General features: G+C 41.5%; 1 protein-coding gene across 2 annotated transcripts in view; it reads right to left on the bottom strand.

Moving 5' to 3' along the window:
- Positions 1-16,945: 16,945 nt before the first annotated feature.
- The window catches only part of LOC145391053 (uncharacterized), a 47,596-nt gene continuing 43,989 nt past the window's right edge, over positions 16,946-20,552 (bottom strand). For both annotated transcript variants that reach the window (XM_080265786.1, XM_080265785.1), the window contains exon 4: positions 16,946-17,056. In XM_080265786.1, the coding sequence (XP_080121912.1) occupies positions 16,946-17,056 (111 nt within the window). The remainder of the gene's footprint in view (positions 17,057-20,552) is intronic.

The following is a 20,552-nucleotide window of genomic DNA, read 5'->3' as shown; positions in this document are numbered from 1 at the left end:
GATTGGGGATGTACGGCCTTACGTTAAGAATTTCGTAGCCAACTTTGACCTGGTCTGGAAGTGAAACTTTGCCAAAAGTCAAGACAATAGTGGCAGTCTTCGTCCTCACGCCTTCGGAAAATCTGGTTATAAATCGGGCATTGATTACGAGCAAGTTCCCACATGATCTCGTCCTCTTTCATAACCATGAGATCCCTGCAGGTGATGACACCTTTCCAAGAATTCATGGCATGGGGGATCTTCAGCTCGACATCATATTCATGGAACTTACGTAGTTTCATCAAATCTTTTACCTGGGATGAGTTGAAAGTTTTGATGAGGAGGTCTCCATTTGCAAGTTTTTTTCACCTGTTCCACCTCCCCAGCACAGTAATCAATCACTTTCTTGATGATGAAAAGATTGATACTGCTCAAGGGTGTGGAACCGAGAGCATGGAACATGACAAACTGTGCATTATTTACACTAATGTCGAGAGCGGTACGAGTCTGGCTCGATTCACACGACCCATTTTGGTTCTGACAGGCAGTCCGGCGGCTATACGCCGTCGAGATTTCATACATGCATTCTAATGTAACTGTTCACATGACCCATCAAGCTGACAGCGGCAGCCATCCGTCAGCCGACCGACACGTCATGGATATCTTCTCAAGAAATCCTGGCCGGCTAGCTGGCGACCTGATGCCTGCCTGATGGGTTGGTGATGGCTCATGTGAACGAGGATACGTAGCGTACCCATCCATTCCAGGACTCGCTGTTATCGCCTTGTCCATGTAGATAACACATACAGTTCATTGTTTGGCATCATGGACGAAAGGCTGATCGAACTTGTGCGTTCTTATGAAAAGTTATTTGATATGACTAACAAGAAGTACAATGATAATCTGCATGAGGATAAGATATTGAAAGCGATTGGCGAGGAACTAAACAAACCAGGTGAGTGTGCCAATAGTTTATATTATACATGAAATTATAACTCATAATCTTTGCAGGTAAAATTCGCTCTTTTCTTGCCTTAATACAGGACATGCTACATCACTCCCAAGGTAGTGCTCCAGCAGGACTAATCAAAAATTTTACACCATCATCTGCCAGTTCTTTATACAGGGTCCAGAATTCTCCCTCGAACCTTCTCTTTTTCAGTGACTGGTGTACCCATAACCTTTTCCTCTTTCCACGAACTTTTTCTTTCTAATTTTCTTCTAATAATAGAGCAATTGCCGCCAAATTCCTTAGAGACCAACCGGCCATGATCCTCACACAACAATGAGCACACACTGAATGACGATGCTGGACGGACCGGGAACGCGTCACGTGAATACACAACAATCTGACGGCGTCAAGCCAGCGGACTGCCTGTCAGAACCAAAAGGGGTCATGTGAATCGGGCCTCTGGGGCTGTTCGGTCAGGGAGCGGTCAGTCCGTGGTACAGTCATAGGTTCGTCAGGACCCCCCCCCCTGAAGGAGGGGGAGGTGGCAGGGGCGTCCGACATAGTAACCCCCTCCCCAACGGGGGAAGTGGGAAGAAGGACGAAAACAAGCAAGGGACAAAGCACACCGGGACCAAACATCTAAGGCTGAAATTGCCCTCTCAAACCACTCCAGGGAGGCCTGACCGTGTCAATTCACGCCCCAGAGCGATCAGTGGGGGGGACCCTCGTGAGCAGCAAGCAAAGGTAATTTCAGTATATAGGAACAGACACCTACTGTTCCTAGCTATCAGGGAGGGGAGGAAAGTGAGAAACTAGCTAGCCTATCGTGCACCAGAAGGGTGAAAAAAAAAAAAAGCTAATTGCCGGTGAGGCAGCCCTAGGAAGCTAGAGGAGAGCTCAGAATCACACAACCTCGCTCTCCATGAGTGAGTGAGAAAGAGAAAGATTCGCTCTTTGTCCTATATCCTTATTAGACAAAAATTGATAGTGTGATTCAGCTTGTTAAGATTTTGGGGGTAAATTTTCGAACCATGTTCCCACCACCATCACCACCACCACCACCTCTCATTCCATGACAAGCTTAGTTTATGGTAGTCTATAACGTCCATATAGGACTATGCAATAAAGTTACACAATATTAATTGTTCATAAATAATAGTGAGTAAAATGCTTTCAGTATATAGTAAAAGATGTCACAATGTTGCTGAAAGTCTTCGCAAAACCAGTGTTTCGGACGCTATAAGTCCGATTCGTTTCTTCTGTCAAATTATTTGTTTACCGAATATAATCCATTTTAACTTTGACAGGAAGAAGGGATACACCTGATTATTTTTTCACAATCCTTTAATATACGGTAACTATTCCTGACCGCACAGTAGCTGGGTATAGAAACCATCCAATCATATTTGCGTTGTTAGTTTTGCACCCAGTCACAGTTAACAAGAAGTTAGGGCAGCCAGTCATGATTTAACCCAAGTTTCTTTACCTCGCCGGTGAGGAAATTATATCCACTCTTTCCTAATAGTCTGTCATAAAGCTTGTCATGGAATGAGAGGTGGTGATGGTGATAGTGGTGGGAACATGGTTCGATAATTTAGCCTAAACAATCTTAACAAGTTGAATCACACTATCAGTTTTCAGCTAATGAGGATATAGGCAAAGAGTTAATCTTTCACACACACACACACACACACACACACACACATACTTATCACATTCATTTGGTTTATCAAAATCCTTCACTCTCAATTTTTGTCTGTGTACTGTAGGTGTTAATGCTAGGATCACCATGTTATTTAGTCTTTTAGCCTAAAATGTTCTAATCCTTATAAAGTGTAGGTGTTAATGCTAGGATCACCATGTTATTTAGCCTTTTAACCTAAAATGTTATAATCCTTATAAAGATAAGATTAACACCACTGCAGTAGGTTGACCTTGATCTCTAAAGGCTGCCATCCACAAGTCCCAGTCTGGATAAGTGTCAAGTCATTGGCATGGTATCACACACAATTTATGACCATACAGCATAATATGTCCTTCATATATAAAATGAAACATATAATTTTCTCTTTTTATCATGATTTATTCCTCACATAAACCTACTTTTTCTTTTTTTTTTTTACGTGTCCGGCTCTGGGCAAAGGCTTCAGAGCTTATTACCAAGTCCCAGTAGTCCTCCTTCGGGACCAGTAGTCTTCCCAAATCTCCACATGTCACCACTTCGGCGCTAACACCCACCATCCATATTGAATGCATGCTAGGGCTGTCTCATACAGGACTGGTGTACTGGTACTAGCGGGGGTACCTTTATGACATGTCGGCAGGTCATCTGGTAGATTATAAAGGATTGCTTTTTAAGAAATTCAAATCCTTCAACTGTTTCCAGCCCCAGCCGGGATTCGAACCTGGGTCCATTAGGACTGCAGGCCGCCTCTCTGCCGATTCTGCCACCGCCTTCCCCATAACTTCATAAATTTACTCATTATTTTACGATTGTTCAGTATTGCTGAGTTACTGTATTGAGGGTAATGTAGCAGATGTGGTCTTGTCTCACCATTGCATGTGCGAAGCTTACAGCACCCCCCCCCCTCTCTCTCTTTCTCTGGCTCCATATGGGGGATCCTCCCTCTTACCCCAAGTGAGGCTGGGGAACACCCTCCCTCCCCTCCCACCCTCCTTTACACGTCAGTTCACCTCAAAACTGTGGACAGTCATAATATGTCATATAAGGGCGATTATTATCCTTAGGGAAAACGATGTAAAGTATTTCAATAATTCGGGTTGAAATGTTAACCATGTGAAGTGGAGCGTACATACAACAAACATCTTTCCTTAACGCAGCTATATCGAGGTTACTTTGCTTCACTCGCGTGGACTGTTTCGAAGTAAATAATCACAGCGGTGCCACATGTCTTCAAACTCTCGTGCCCCTGTAACACGCGGGAGTGCTGGGAGCTGTACACCTATGTGAGACCCAGCGATCGTTGCTGGGGCAGCAGACAGCCTACAATGGAATGGTAGGTCAGCTTCTAAGAGAGATCAGCGGTGAAGCAGTTTGGGCCACTTTTCCTTCACAACGTTTGCCGAGTGTGCACTTGTTTAAGATTCACTCTTCTCAGAATCATTTCTCTTTGAAATCTCTAATCACTGATGTCTAAAGGCCAAAGATTCATATACAAAACTTTAACAATATTTAGTTAAAATCATTGTGCTATACACACACACACACACACACACACACACACACACTACCGCTCGTTGGTGCAGTGGTAACGTTCTCGCTTGACGGGAGTTCGCGCCTCGCTCAGGTTGCGAAAAGTTTCACTGACGAAGTGGGTGGTTACTGTCCCCCTTGAGCAAGGGGACGGGTATGTGCGTGTGTGAAGGTCACAGCCTTGCCCTTAGATCGGACTATATGAGCTCTCAGCTCCCTTCCGGGAGGGTAAAAAACTGACGATCACGACCATCAAGTGATCCTGACCGACCCGACCCGGTGAATTACACACACACACACACACACACACACACACACACACACACACACACACACACACGCCAAAACTTCAAGTAGATCATATTTCGTCATCCACTTCGAGCCCGATGGACTTAGTCTCATGTTTTAAGCTGTCTCATACCTGCCAACCTTCCCCCCCTCCCCAGGTGGTTGAAATATCCGTAGGTCCAATCGGCCTTAACCATGAACGGTATGTGCTGACCGACTACTCCTACGTCACACAAGCGGAAACTAAGATTTTCGCTGCCCGAGATCGCCCTGAAGTGAACCCAAGGGGCTTCCTGCTGCCTCTATCACCTCTGGTATGGGTGGCTGCGCTGACGGTGCTGCTGGCGGTACTGGCTGTCATGTTACTCCTGCCTTTCTGCCTTCTTTACCAAGCGCAAGATCCATCCAGACGAGAGACCAACATCTTCAACTGCGTCAGGGTCCTCCTGCAGGAAGGTAGCAGTAATGTCACTATTTATAAGGATGTGATTAGAAATATTTTCCTATATGGGAAGTACACAAATATTTTTAACGTGATCGCAGGAATGCAGAATGTCTGGTAGGTCTAGAATTTAGGGGAGAGAGGAGGCAGTGTTATGAATAGAAATAAATCGGCTGCCAGGAAAGTCATCCATTCTTTTTTTAGTTAAGAATTATTACTCCTACGTAAAGGATGTGGAGTGGCTGAAAACACAGAACAAATGACTTTCTTCTACCAAAAACAAACATGGCACTAAAACCAACTCCATTTATCCCAAGCACACGTGAAACGAACGACTGGGTGGTGGTGATGGGAGTGTGTGATGCTTGGGGTGTGGATCCTGATGATGTTGGTGCTGACACAGAGCTACGTCGGCAACCTCATGACACTTGGCAGTCAAATACATAGACCAACCCTACCAGAGCCAAGGTCCTCGGAGATACTGGCGATAAGATCATCCTTGTGGGAAGGACCCTGAATATTCCTTATTTTCGGGTGAGTCTGATAGATCAAAAATAATACCTCAGCATCATCACTATTATCGTCATTATAACCTTATTTCCCGCAAAATCATGGTGTGCACACATGTACTTACTCATTATGTTCCTAACACGTTTCTAATACTTCCCTAGTACTTCTCTAACGTTCCTAACACTTTCCCAGGAATGTAAGCTCCACAAAAAAGCATCGTGTCTCTGGTTTTTGATGGATGTGAAAATGAACGAAACCCTCAGACACAAATGGATATATTAAGCTGGTTCCTCCGACAATATAACATCTTCATTTACCAGTTCTATAGACGTATGCACGCAGTTAAATATGACAAGTAAACAGACAGGCAGACAGATACACAGATAGACAGACAGACAGACAGACAGTGAAGCCCGGTATCTTTCGTGAACTGGGGGATCTACTAGATAACTAGACACTGACAGGGTGGTATTCAACAAATTTGCAGACCTGCCTATCAGTATGTCCACGCTGGTCAGGTCGCAACACCACATTATCTTCGGCGTGGACAATGTTTTACGAAGCATGATGGCCGCGGATTTCTCACGCAGAGGTATAGTGTATTTATATTTATCCTGACAAAACTAACCACTCCACAAGTTTAATTAGCGAATTTTGATTGGGAAAAAACCTGGTATTATTTACAGTGACTGATTATATTGATGCTTATCTCACTTTTTAAATCTGATGCTTCCTGTTTGTGGCAAATGAGGGTTCCCTGTGATTGTGTGATTGTGTGTGTGTGTGTGTGTGTGTGTGTGTGTGTGTGTGTGTGTGGTGCCAAGTGCTTGTTCTTGCCAATTATCTCCTTTCATACGACTATTACCTGTCCAGAAACAACCTTCTCATTCCAGGCAGCACGAAAGGGTGAATATACAGACCATAACTGTTCTCTGCATTACAGTTCAGCGTCAGGATTCCGGTGGTTGAATGGCGAGTGAGTGAGAGTGTGGCCCATTTAGATTGGTACCCTGTTGATTTGTTCATTCTCTTTCATATTCTTTTTCTCTGGACCCTTCCTCACCCTATCCTTAGACAGGACTAGAAATCGGGATGATGACGATTCTCTCTCTCTCTCTCTCTCCCTTTCTATCTGTCTGTCTACTTACCTACCTACCTACTTACCTACCTACTGTACCTACCTATCACTTTACCTGTCTACCTATCTATCTATCTATCTATCTCTACCTATCTGCCTACCTACCTGTCTATCAGTCAATCTATTTATCAATCTATCAGTCTATCTGTCCGCCTGTCTGTCTACCCATCTGTCTATCTCCCTTCAGCATGGCATGGTTGGTGGAGTCAGGGCTGTTCCATAAATGGCTGTGGTTCTGGCTGTCCAATAGTCCTTCCTGCCTCAATCCACCGAGAACCATCACTGTTAACTCCGTCCTCTCCCTCACCAATTTATGGGTATGTAATTTATGGGTCACTAATATATCAGTAATTTATGGGCGACTAATTTATGGGTCGCTATTTTATCGGTAACTAATTAATGGGTATCTTTTATTAGCCCCTTCACCCTGAGGACGTCTTTAAATGTTTATTCTTGCTGATCACCATACGATTTTATTTACCATAAAAAGTAGACATGAACTGAAAGGGTTAATGAAGTGTGTGTGTGTGTGTGTGTGTGTGTGTGTGTGTGTGTGTGTGTGTGTGTGTGTGTGTGTGTGTGTTTTGTATATATATCATCCAGGTACATGAGTACCGTTAAGCCAAATAAAATCGTCTAAGGATTATCAGAGTAACTACTATAATCTAAGTTAAGAATTTATCAGATATTAATTTATGGGTATCTTTTATGGGTAAACATTTTGTGGGGTACTGTATTATGGGTAACTCCTGCATCATTCCGCTCAGGCACATAATTTTTAATTCTGGCCTCTTGGTTAATGACATGGATAGCAAATTTACAAGGCGCTAATTCGGGGTAATCAAGTTGTTGGGTACGAATCTGGGATAACTAATTTACGATAGGCTTAGTTTCTTGGATAGTATGGGCAAGTAATCTGCAGGAATCATAATAACAGGAAATTGTTACTTACGTCTTAGCATCGTCCCTTCTGTATTTCAGGGAATGTTTACCGTCCTTGGGTTTGGCTTCGTCATTGGGATCCTAGTTCTCCTGCTTGAGTGTATCATTGGTATTATCAGCCAGCATAAATGTACAAAGTGAGAGTCTGAAAATTTTAGCTACGCCCAGTGCTGTGTAAGGTAGAACTAATCTTCAAGGGCTCGCACTCTCTTGGCAACTTCCTTACGAGTTTAAATCAGTTTAATCACTTGTCACTTCTGACTACTGTGCTAATATTCATAAGATGTGAAAGGTATACATGAGCATATGAAGGATGAGGAGGAGTTAGAAAGCCTCCCTTAAGGATAGAAAAGATGTAGGCTTGTTCACCAGGTGGATCAGTGAAAGGAGAGGAGAGCCAAAGGTGGTGGTGAACATTGAAATCTCCTAAAATGGAGATTTCAGAGAAAGGAGAAGTGGATAGAATGTGTTCCATCATAGAAGTAAGATAGTTGAAGAATTATTGATAGTCGGTAGAATTAGGGGATAAGTAAACAGCACAGATATATTTTGTCAGAGAATGACAGGAAAGCCGAAGCCAGAGTGTAAAGAAGTCAGAAGAATCGAGTTCAGGAACACGAGAGCAACATCCACCTTTGGCTTTGGAATGAGTATAGAGAAAGTAGGAGGATACAGAAAAGGGTTTGCTGTCAGTTGCCTCAGACAGCCGAGTCTCAATTAGAAAGAGAAGGTGAGGTTTAGAGGAGGAGAGGTGGTGCTCGACAGAGCGAAAGTTAGAGGAAAGGCCGCGAATGTTGCAGAAATGAAGAGTGAGTCAGACAGTGGTTCCAGGCAGCTCAAGTCATCACCGGGAGAGGGGCGGAAGGTGGGGGCATTTATGGTCTCCCCCCCCACTGGGGACTCCGAGGTTGAGTGTTGAGAAGCTATGATTTTTTGAATTTTTAAAAAAGAAGTGTAGTGTGTACTGTGCATGTAGTTTGGTGTAGATAGTTAGAGAAACTTGTACTGGAGAGCATGCTGGCCTACTCTCTGTGTAACTGAGACACTGAAAAAGTTCAGCAAAGGGGGATGGGCAGGAACTAGTCCTGAGGGCTGATGAAATGGGAGCTCCAGCACTCCCAGTCATCAGCTTTCCATCCACCTCGAGAGTACTGCCCTGCTCGACTGGTGCTACAGTCTACTCCTCAATCAAGAAGCGTTTATTTATCAAACCCAAATATTTCCAGTCAGATATAGAGCGTATGAAACCAAAAGTGCATTAATAGCTCACGGGAAGTTCATGATTATGGACATCATCTCCATACTGTTCCCCGCTGTCCCCCCGAAATAAGAGTCGTTTGTCCTCTGGTGTCTTGGGGTTATCGACTGTAAATGCCACCTGTGCCACTAACTCCTCCGCTGTCACTGGCACGTGTGGCCGGTGCGGGAACCTGCAGAGAAAATAATGGTGTACGGCATAGTGTTGACCAGTAATGCCACTGGGATTAATATATACTCTCTGGCAATGCAGTTTTTTTTCATTCTAGCAGTATGAATACATGTTTATGTATTACACACAAAACAGAATCTGGAGATTATAAGCATTTCTTTTCCAGTATCAGTTGTGCTAACTTTCTTCAGTTAAAGAAAACAACCGCAGTGCTCGACCTGGTTCTTGCGTAATGTTGGCATAACCTAAGGCCAGAACGTTCAGAATTATTAAGATTCAGGCTCAGTTAAGTCCATCTAGATTTGAGAAAGCTGTTTAGATATAATTATCTAAGATACTGTCTATACTTTTTTTCACTCTAACTTGTCCTAAAACTCTCACTGCCCATCTTGAAAGCAGATTTATAACAATAGATCAACACTCGAATATGATACTAGACATGAAGAGGTGTTGTGGGATGGATGTAGAGCTGTAGTATTGTCTTTTTCTGCCACTGACCAATGTGAAATAAGCTGCAAAAGAACGAAAAATTGATCACAGTTATGGTAAAAAAAAAAGTTACCGTATATTCAAGCACACTTCAATCCATCCAGACCATTTAGTTCGGTGACGTTGGTTGTGTCATTTAGGTCCAAATACGCGAATTCAGGTTTAATTAGTCCCATTTTGGTAATTTCATCCTTTCACAATATTTATTTCTCGTCTCTTCCCCTGTAGGAATCATGAGATCTTGCACCATCTCTTATGTAGTGTGCGAGTCGGTAATTTCCGGGAATGTAGCAATAAAAATAAGACACGTTACCACGCAAGATGTCTCATGTATGCAGCTCAGTGTCTCTGTGTTACAGCAATATTTTACAGGATCGTTGTCGACACACAATGTTTACCGTTAGAACTTCCGCGGGAAAAGATCTGGTGCATGGGTGAAAGTTAGACGTTGATCGATAGTCCATGATGTCACTTGTAACGTCCGAGATTTTGGGTCGGTGAACGGCAGCCGTGAGAACACTTTGGTTCTGTTGAAGAAAAAGTAATGTGTCCATTAATTAAAATTCAGAATTATCGACCATTTACTTTATGTTATTGTACGGTTGCGGCCAATAGGACCAGGTCAATTATTTATGAAGATGTTAAATAATAATGTGAAAAAATTTAAAGACTCAGACCATTTCACTTGGTGTCAAAATTAATTGTTTATAGTTTCGATACTCACAATGGATCAGTAATTATGTTGGCAACTGTATACGGATAATTCTCGTTACCACAACAGCAACGAGAGAAGTGGTTCGTGAGAGAGACCTCTGAAGGTTGCGAAGAGTCTGAAGATGTTTGAGACGGATTCGAGTGAATACGAGCAGCTATGTTTTCTAGACCAGCAGGAGGTGGCTCTTGAAGGAGGACTCAGCGAAGGCGGCGAGGAAGGCTGGGTCTTCGCTCATCACCACCATGGTCATGCACCACAACGCATCACCATGCTACTGGTGCCAACATGAATAATATCACGAAACTAATAATGCTAACATAAACTGTATCACAAAGCTAATGGTGCTGATATAAAAAATATCACGAAGCTAACGATGCCAACACGAATAATATCACAAACTTACTGTGCCAACATAAATATCAGGAACCGAATGACAACAAGTATATTATCATGAAACTAATGATGCCAACAGGAATAATCGTCTGGCAACGAAAGGACCCTAATACTCCACCTGACTACGATTTACACCAGTCGAATATTCTGTACAATCCTGGATTTTGCTTGTCACCGGTGTGTCCTTGCACCAAGTTCTTGTCGGTGGTCCAGGAACTGAAAGAGCGATCACCCGGTTGTGGGCCAAGTACAGTTCCGATTACACAGTGCTAACTCAGGAATACTTAATGAATCAAACTTTTTTGTCTGGTTCCTTCAGCCTGATCACGTCTTTTCTGTGTTTCATGCCGGCTACAGCAGTCACAAGGGAAGAGAGAGACGTCTACGAGAATAATAACAATAATTAGTCGTGTGTTTTTATGCGTGAATATTTTCAAAGAACTCTGAATTATTGACTCCAGAGATCAGGTTTTTCACACTAATTCATATACATGCCGTGGCCACATACCTGTCGAGCTGTGGCTACACTCTGTGACAGCTGCTCTTATGTCATGCTGGTGTTTTGCTTACTACTGTTCAGCTCAAACACTCTGACTCCCCAATTTGCATGTAAGTGTGCTAGATCCTGAAATAGAACACATAATGATAAATCTTACCTGTTCTTCACAAGTGAAGCAACAATAAGGATAACTAGAACAATACATTAAACATATTAGCTACAAGTATCACAATTTTGATTGACTTTAGGCAGACTTTGGTGTATCTAGTTCTTGCAGCAGCACAGAGTTTAAGCCGAAAATGTGAATACTTGTATCGTACAGTAAAGTAAGAACTGACCTAATGTTTAGCTTTTGACCCTATCAGGCTCTTCTTTTGAAGCTCCAAGCAGTTTTTACATTACTGTTGTGCTTACTTACTTGCGTCATGGAGATCGCCCATGAGGAACCATCTGCCAGCAGTAGGACAGAAAATTGAAAACACTGCTCTATGGCCAATATGTCATTCAGTGCTAGGCGGCTGTCCATTGATGCTATGGTCGTGTCTGACAAGTACAAGGGTGGATAAAAGCACACTTGCCCAGGACTCTTTTTGGAAAAAGTGTTAGAGTATATGCTTGGCAATACGCACCAAACTCAACCCTTCATCTACCAATGTCTTCTCTCTGCTACTTAAAACTGCCGGTAGCCAAAATATTATACTTAAAGGAACACAGCGAAAAGCACGGAGAGATTCATGTTCAGTCAATCAGTGAATACTAATTGGCGAGGTTAGGTTGCATAGTTTATGTTCGTTTTATATTGTAGCTCAGTTAAATTAAAAATTCTAACTACAAGTAGCTGTGTAGTCATGGATAAGCTAACCTTCAAAGATCATAGCTCCCTAGGATTACAGTCGCTTGAAACATCAGATAACCCATCATTAATCGGAATTCTGTGTACCTTTTTTTCTTATCGTAAAAAACAAGCAAATGAAATAATTAAATACAATAAAATAACTTGATCAAATTTGGTGATGCACATGTAATAGCCTAGATCAAAATGAAACGACTTTTCTTTTTTTTCCCTAGCATTTTCCTTTTACCGCAGTCTACGTGCCTGTGGTGTGATGTAGGCGGGCATGGACCAGGAGGCAAGTGACCCCCAGACCAAGCCACAGTAACCCCACAGCATCCGACATCGTGCCACCACCATCACCAACGAAACACTACACAACCACCACCGCGCACATACAATACACGACCACCGCACGTCACGACCACCGCAGCACACCTCCGCCACCACAACATCTATTTCTTAAACAAACCTCCACCATAACACTCCTTAGGCCAGCTTCATTAAGAAACTCTAAATCTGCCCCTCCTCGTAACTCAAGGTATATAGTTTGCATTAGGAACAACAGACATATGAAGGCACTTTTCGTACTTTATTCGTTCTTAAAAAAGAAAAAAAAAACATAATTTTTCTTTCATGACTTATAGATTTATTTTTCAGAAAGAACAAGAGTTATTGGGAAACTTTTGATATATGCTGCAAAAGCAAATACATTATCAGTTAAGAGAGGGAGTTGATCATAAGTTTGTGAAGTCAATTCCTGACCAACAACCAGAAAGCAAAATCAATCTGTGGTTTATGCAAGTTCATCCTTATATTTTTCCCTGTTGATGTACATTTTCTGGATGAGGAAAGTTACTTACTTTTTTTTTTTTTTTTTTTCCAAAACACACGTGTATCTAAAACCAAAAAATTGTCATACGAAACTCAGACTTCCCTCATCTTTCAGGCACTGTTACCAACACATACAACATCAGGATGTCTGATAAGCTTCATGACATGATATTCGAAGGAAAATGGACTTTATTCAATATTGCAATTTCAGTATGACTTTCATTACACATTAAAATATATATATATATATATATATATATATATATATATATATATATATATATATATATATATATATATATATATATATATATATATAATATACCACTGCATATTACTCACATACCATTATGAAACGAAATACCTACACTGTTTAGAAATATGTTTTGATCCCGTTAATTTCGTCTACATCATAACATTTTCGTCTAGGAAATCTTTTAAATGTGATGCAGGTGAGAGAGCCTGGTTAAACATTCTAGCCAAGTACAAAAAATGGTTTATCAACTTACGAAAAACACAAACAAGTCTGAAGCCTGTGATACCAATTTTCCGAGGACGTAAAAACCATGTACAGTACGGGAACATTTGGTATGACACATGAAATATACTCTGTTCACAACTTTCATAACCTAGAAGAACATACATTATCGTTCTGAAAGAGATGGACAATAGTTTTTCAGTATAAAATAAGACTTAAATGTCTGTTGAAAGTATTATACCATGTACTTATTAAACACGTGGTGTCTTGAAAATCTCAATGTGATGGTGGCTTTAGGATGTAAATGCTCACTTAACTGATAGTTCATATAACTGATAGCACAAATGAGACATGACATCTCTTACCTCACTTCAGTTAGCTGTTTACTTTTCTCAGCTTTGGGTAATAAAAACAGTATTTAGCACAGATATCACACTTTTCTGTTTTTGCCAGTTTATCAGAGAGATGCAGATGAATTTGCATGAGAGGGAACTTTCTCTTTCTCTTGGATCTTGCTAGTTTTTCTCCGAACGACAACGAAAGTATGGCACGTGATGTGTTCCCAGCTGATAATCTTGATACATAGAACCAATTCACTCGGCTGTCATATATAAGAAGACTGTCTGGTTAGCATCTGTTTCGATTGCAAGACAGTGTTTCAAAACGAAAGGAGTTTGCAAAGTTACTGTGAATGAAGTTGATTATGAGTACTTCAACCTTACATTTATTTGAAACTAAGTAATACCTGTACAGATCAGGGTATTTAGTATACCCATAGTTATAATGAAAATCTGTTTGTATTGCCCCGAGATTCATGTCAGGTAAATATAACTCATCATGGTGCAATGCCATGGGATGGAACGTAATACTGCCGTAAATTGCTTTGCAATATTTTCCTTTACTAGGTCGGCCAGTGCGATGAATGTTCTCGACGTGTCCTCTCCTGTTTCCTCCGCCTGAGCCACCTGCAGACAGTGGTGACGCTGGACCCGGTTACCCAAGCAATGGCACGTGATGACAAGCCCCCCATCCACGACCAGATGAACTTGTTGCGTTCTGTCAGGGAGGTTGGGGGTGAGCGCCGCTGTGTTTCCATGTTCTGTGTAAGAGAGGTATTCAACAATTAAATATAAAATAGAACTTTGTCCTCCTGGTTACTTTGCATCAAGTGTAGGACGTACGATTTGTAGTTACTTTTAAGTCCTTCGCAAACGGTACGTTACTTTCACTGCACTCCTGTTGCTTCTGGATATTGTATTAATTACGAGATTATTACTAAACTCTTTGACGAAGGCTATTTATAAAACTCATTCAGTTCGAAAAACCTCTTCTGAGATAAATACCTTCTGAATGTTAGGACAATATATAAAGATTCTTAGCTATTTTTGGATATTGCGAGGCAAGTCTGGATACTGGTATTAAATTTTTGGTAGTGGACGGCAAGAGGCGTGTAATATCTCTCATTCATAGGCACTGTTCGGCAATTTTTTGGAATCCATAATAAATTTGCTGTAATGAGGTTCATCGAAAAAAAAAAAAAAAAAAAAGTCTGCCATATAGATTGTAACTTGAAGCCTGCCTAGGATGAACTGTGTCTAGAACTTCAATGGTTCTCTGATTCATACCCCGAAAAAGACAAACGAAGCAACCTAGTAATCTCTCTACCCCATGAAAGGTGTGGGAAACTGTAACAGGTTAATGAAGAATGAGCCTAAAACAGCAATAGTTTATAAACAACAATAGTGGAGCGAAATACGTCAAAAGACAACAGTAACAAGTCCTTCTACCAGTCTTTAAGCAACAAAAACAATTCTCTAAGCATCCCCCCCCAAAAAAAAATGAGCAAAAGAAACAAACCTCAAAGCAACAGAAAGCAAGCTCTAAGTAAGAGAGAAAAAACTCAGATCAACAGAATCAAACTTCTAAGCAACAGAAATAAATCTCTAAGTAACAGAAACAAAACTCTAAGCAACAGGTAAAAATCTAAGCAACAGAAACAAACCTTGGAACAACAGAAACAAACTTCTAAGCAACAGAAACAAATATCTACGCATGACACAGGTTGGTACATAGAGACAGGTAAGCTGGTATGACCGGGCTGCTTTATCACACACTCTCAGGCTCTGTGTGATGGGTTATGAAGGAAAAATGATCCATGGGTACCAAAAATATCACTTACTCTTTGGAGAAATGATCTGTCCCCACCAACTACCTAAGCAAGGAAAATATGTCAAAGGAACAATAAAAACTAATAAAAAACAAACAAGTCGTTATAAAACAAACAGGTTATTCAACAACAAACAAATTTTTAACAAGAAAAGTAAGTCTAAAGCGAAAAAAAAAAGTCCATCTCCAAAATGAAGCGTGTGAAAACAAAAATAAGTCTAAAAACAATTAGAATACGTCTGACTGCAACAGAAAAATGCCCCAATCTTAAAACAAAAGATACCGTTGCCACTAGCCAGTAAATTTTTCTGCTAATTTCCTGCTGAACGAGAGATATTCGCTGTGTTTTCATGCTGTCTGAAATTTAGTGATCTGTAAACACAAAAAACGTCGAAAGTTAAGTTAATAAAAGATACTAATTACCTTCGCGCAAAGATGTTTCGTTCGGTCGGAGAGGTTGGCTGTGACGATCGCTGTGTTTTCATGTTCGGTGTCTGAAACTTATGCATCAGAGAATATTAAAAAGGTGGCCACTATCTTCACCTACAACTGTCAGTATAAGGTGGTAAGGAATTAATAAACGTCTCCCCGATAAAGATACCTTCCTCTGTCAATGGGGTACAACATGACAAACAGGACAACCTTACCTTATGACTTATAACAACATGGTACTAGGTCACTAACAGCAACTCGGTACAATATCACTTACAGCAACACGGTACAGTATTATATCACCGACAGCAACATTTTGCTATTTCACTAACATTAACACAGTACGTATCACTAACAACAACACTACACCATGTAGCTAACACGGTACCATATGAATAAAAGCAACACAGTGCCACGTGACTCACGATCAAAGTGTAGAGGAAGGTGAGGCTGGAATGTGATCTCTAACAGCCTGGAGTAACAGCTGAGCTCTGAGTGCTGAGCGACCTCTTGAGACCCTTATATAAACAGTGAACACCTTTCCCTCCCCTCTCGCTACACCAGCCAGTGAGTACCTTACCCTCCCCTCTCACTGCACCACCCAGTAAACACCCCCCCCCTCCCCTCTCACAATATCAGTCAGTTAACACATCGCCCTCCCATCTCACTATCCAATGACAATATACCTACGCCAACAGATCAGATTGACGATAAACTAAAACAAATAAATCAACTAGGTTACTGGGGACATGTCCACATAGTTTCATGGTGATCCTTCCGGTAGTGTTATATAATTCCCTGGAGAGACAAACACAGAGAGACAGGTGTGACTACATATCCCTACCCTGAATGGTAGAAGACACTGTCACGCAGAATATAATGTTGCTGCACGTGTATACTTAGGTCACTACTCCATAGGCAGTGGATTATGAAAAAAAAAAAAAAAAACTTCTAAAATTTATTAATATATATTCTTACACAAACGGTAAAAGTGATACCCATGAGAATACACTGCGGTGAGTGATACTGGAAGTAATGCTTGTGCTTTGCCATTTATATAATTTTATATATAACTCTAAATCATTTATGAATTCATTTAATTGGTTAGTATTCACTTCCTTCCTTATCAAACTTAAAATGAAGTAAGTAATTCATATGAAGAGCGTTGTCAGCAACGGTGATGTGTGTGGCCAGTGATGGTGATACTTGTGTCTTAAGTGGCCACCTGACCCGTTTGGCCCCACCTGGCTCCACCACACACCAGCTCCATCACCAGCACCACCACAGCCACTGCGAACCCACACCCGAGCACAGCAAACATGCCCTGAAAATGGATAACGTGGGAGGTAGATCAGTAATCCTTTCATTAATGGACTAAACTAATAATACCCCTTTTACATGCCCAGTTATTTCTTACGACGTTACACATATATGTGTATAAAAGACCTATTAAAACAATTATTTACTTCGAACTGATCTTGAGGCCACGGTAGGGACTGAATTATTTTCTACTATCCTGTATTCTTGTATAGCCTTGACATTTAATCTACCCTTACACTCAGTTGGTGAGTGGGGTGTGCCTGCTGAGATAGATGAGAATGGCAGTGCGTTAGTGGACATTGGTGCTGGGAAGGGGTTGGTGATAGCCAATACCCTCTTCAGGCACAAAATGATCCACAGGTATGCATGGCGAGTGATGAGAAGGGTGGGTGGTGAATTGAATGAAAGGAAGGCAATGATTGATTAGGTGTGTGTGGATGAAAGGATGTGAAGTTGTGTAATGGATGCAAGAGCTTATAGAGGTTGGGGGAGTGGACTTCCTGACCACTACTTGGTGGTGGCTAGAATCAAGATACAAATAAGAATGAAGTAATAGAAGAAGGGAAAGATGGGAAGGAGTATTCGCAAGGAGGGTGGAAAGGTTACAAGAGGATGAAAAAAAAAAGGCAGAATATAAGAGCGAAGTGGAGGAACGATTGGGCAAATATGAATTGGAGCAGATGGGGGACGTGGAAGGTGTGTGCAGGATATTCACAGAAGAAATATGTGCAGCATGTGATGTGGTGTGTGGAAGGAAGAGAAGACGGAGGGGGGTGCAAGGAACAGCGTGGTGGAATGAAGAGGTGATACTGGCTGTGGCACAAAAGAAGAAAGCATACAATGAATGGATGAGAAATAGGGGGGTGGAAGAAGTTGAAAGGCGGAAGAGAGAGTTATATGTAGAAAGAGAGAGGTAAAAAGATTAGTAAGAGAGAGTAAGAAGGGAGTGGATGAGGAATTTGAGTGTAAAGTGGAGGGGCTGTAAGAAAATGTTCTGGAAAGAGATGAAGAGAGTGAGACAGGGTGGAAGTGAAGTTAGCAGGGGAGTGAAAGATAAAAATGGTAGATTACTAGTGGAGAAGGGAGAAAAAGTGAGCAGATGGAGAGAACACTTTAACCCGTCACATCCCGAGGGTTTCCGCACCTATGACATCCCCCAGTCCCGAGCCTTTTTGGAAAAATTTTTTTTTTGCTAAAACTTCTGCTTAGGTCGAGAAACGAAGGAAAATCATAAAGAAAGTGGTTCCTGCGGTCTATAAGTGGTCTGTACAGGTGCGGTTTCCCCCCACAGGTATCGTATTCTGTAATGGGCTGGATATGCGTTTACGTTTTCTATGGTAAGGAATAATGGGAGAAACAACACACAACACCTCTACATTTATTGAATTTGAACTAATAAACAATAACAGTAACAATATAATGGATTTCAGACACATATATATGAAAAATAAGCATTGTACCATAGCGCGAGCATAGCGAGTTTGGTCCGAGTCGTAACATGCTATATGCTAAGTTTCTGGTATGAGTCAACCTACCATTTTTTCTACTTGTATACTTCTGTTTCAATGACAATTTACCAATTACAACTGTTTGTAAGTGTTTTCAGATGTTTTCATTCATTATGATGACATGCAGCATAAGTTTAGAATATCAGCTTAGTAAGCGCACTCGCTATGACTCGTATTTCAACATACCAAATTGTTTTATCACTTTCCAATTATTTTCACCTTTACATAGAACCTTTCCTCCACCACCGTAAAGGTTTTTAATTATTTTCATTCATTACGAGGGCATTTAGCGATATGCTAGCGCATATTCATGTAGCAACCACGATCTCAAACACTCGTGTTTCATCATCTACTTTATTTATTCACTCCAATTATATTTTCCCACTTACATTACACACGTTTACACCCCTAGAATGCACTGTACATACTTACTGCCATTATTTATTCAAGTGAGCGTGAGAATATCGCCTGAAAATACCCTCGCAAGGAATGTTTCGTCATACATAATACTCACACACTTATATACTAATTCACTCACACACTTATATACTAATTATTCACTTTATCACTTGCTGACTTTTATTTTGACTAATACGTGCCTTATTCATTCGACTGAGCGTCAGGAAATCTTATCTTTATACACACGCTATGAATATTTGACTTAGAATATACATCATCATATACAATAATTTGAACTTATATTATACCCGTAAGAATGTCACATAATAATTATTATATAATTACGGGCCGTATTTATTGCACTGAGCGACAGAATATCGCATCATACAACCCTCTCTATGTAAGTTTCAACTTAGGGCAGATTTATATACTTACACCCAATGTTTTCACTTATGTTCTACCCGTAGGCACTTTAAACTAATATTTGGAGATCCACATGACTGATAATTTCACTGAGCGTCTGTCTGTCGCATTTACCTCATAATTTCAGCGTCCTTTCGCATTCACACCATGCTAAAATTGCATCAACGTGTGATATTCACTAAAACATGGGTGAATACACAGACCCACGTCACACTGCACGCACTTATAGCGGGTGTCCTTCCTCTGTGTCGTGAGTCTCACCTGGGAATTACTGCACACGTGACACCTGCGCTGGGGCCTAGGTCTGTTGGGCTGGGGAGGGATAGGAGTGGGGAAATGGCGGCCGGATATTCTCTGGGGAGTCTGGGTAATAGGGGCAGTGCGGGGGCGCTGTTGGGGCCTTTCAACAGCATACTTAGCAAAGATTTCTCTTGTGAGCTCCCTCACAAACCCTTCAAATGTTTCCTGAACTCCTGTGGTCATGGCGTGAAGGTGGTGGCAATTCAGAGCAGTGATATCTAGTAAATGAAAGAACAGTTTTTTATACCACTTCATCGTTGTCCTGGCACACTCTACCGTCGATATCATGGAGTCTGACTGGTCCACGAGGCGCATGTTTATATTGTAATCCATAACACACTCAGGTTTCCAAACACGACGCCTGCTCTCGCTATGGTAATCTACAGAATCAGTATGGTGCATCAAGGGGCGGTGAACCGTGGACAAGAGGCTTACTTCTCTGTTGTGGTTCCACATTGTTGCAAGGATGTTGTTGGCTTTGAAGAAGACAACCTCACTCCTTGCAAGTTTCCTCCCTACCTTGACCATGTGACGCCGGTTCACCTTTACGGTTCCACAGACTCCCGTTTCATGTGTGTGAAGATAACGAGCGAGAAGAGGGCTAGTGTACCAGTTGTAGAGGTAGAGAACGTGACCGCGATGAAGGTAGTCTTGTATCATCGTCTTTACCACTGCTCCCGACAGTCCAATACTTCGATCTTCTATTATGTCTGTCTGTGCACCGGTGTACAAGACTATGTCTTGCACGTATCCAGTCCTACAGTCACACATAACAAAGATCTTGAACCCAAAACGGTGCCTTTTGCTGGGTATATACTGTCTGAATGAAATATTGCCTCTCCACAACATGAGACTCTCGTCTATGACGAG

The sequence above is a fragment of the Coenobita brevimanus genome, chromosome 16 (genome assembly GCF_032717465.1).
Source record: "Coenobita brevimanus isolate Jiangsu-jjx chromosome 16, ASM3271746v2, whole genome shotgun sequence".
Lineage (NCBI taxonomy): Eukaryota > Metazoa > Arthropoda > Malacostraca > Decapoda > Coenobitidae > Coenobita > Coenobita brevimanus.
Note: the sequence above shows the minus strand (reverse complement) of the source record. Positions and strands in the feature narration are given on the sequence as shown.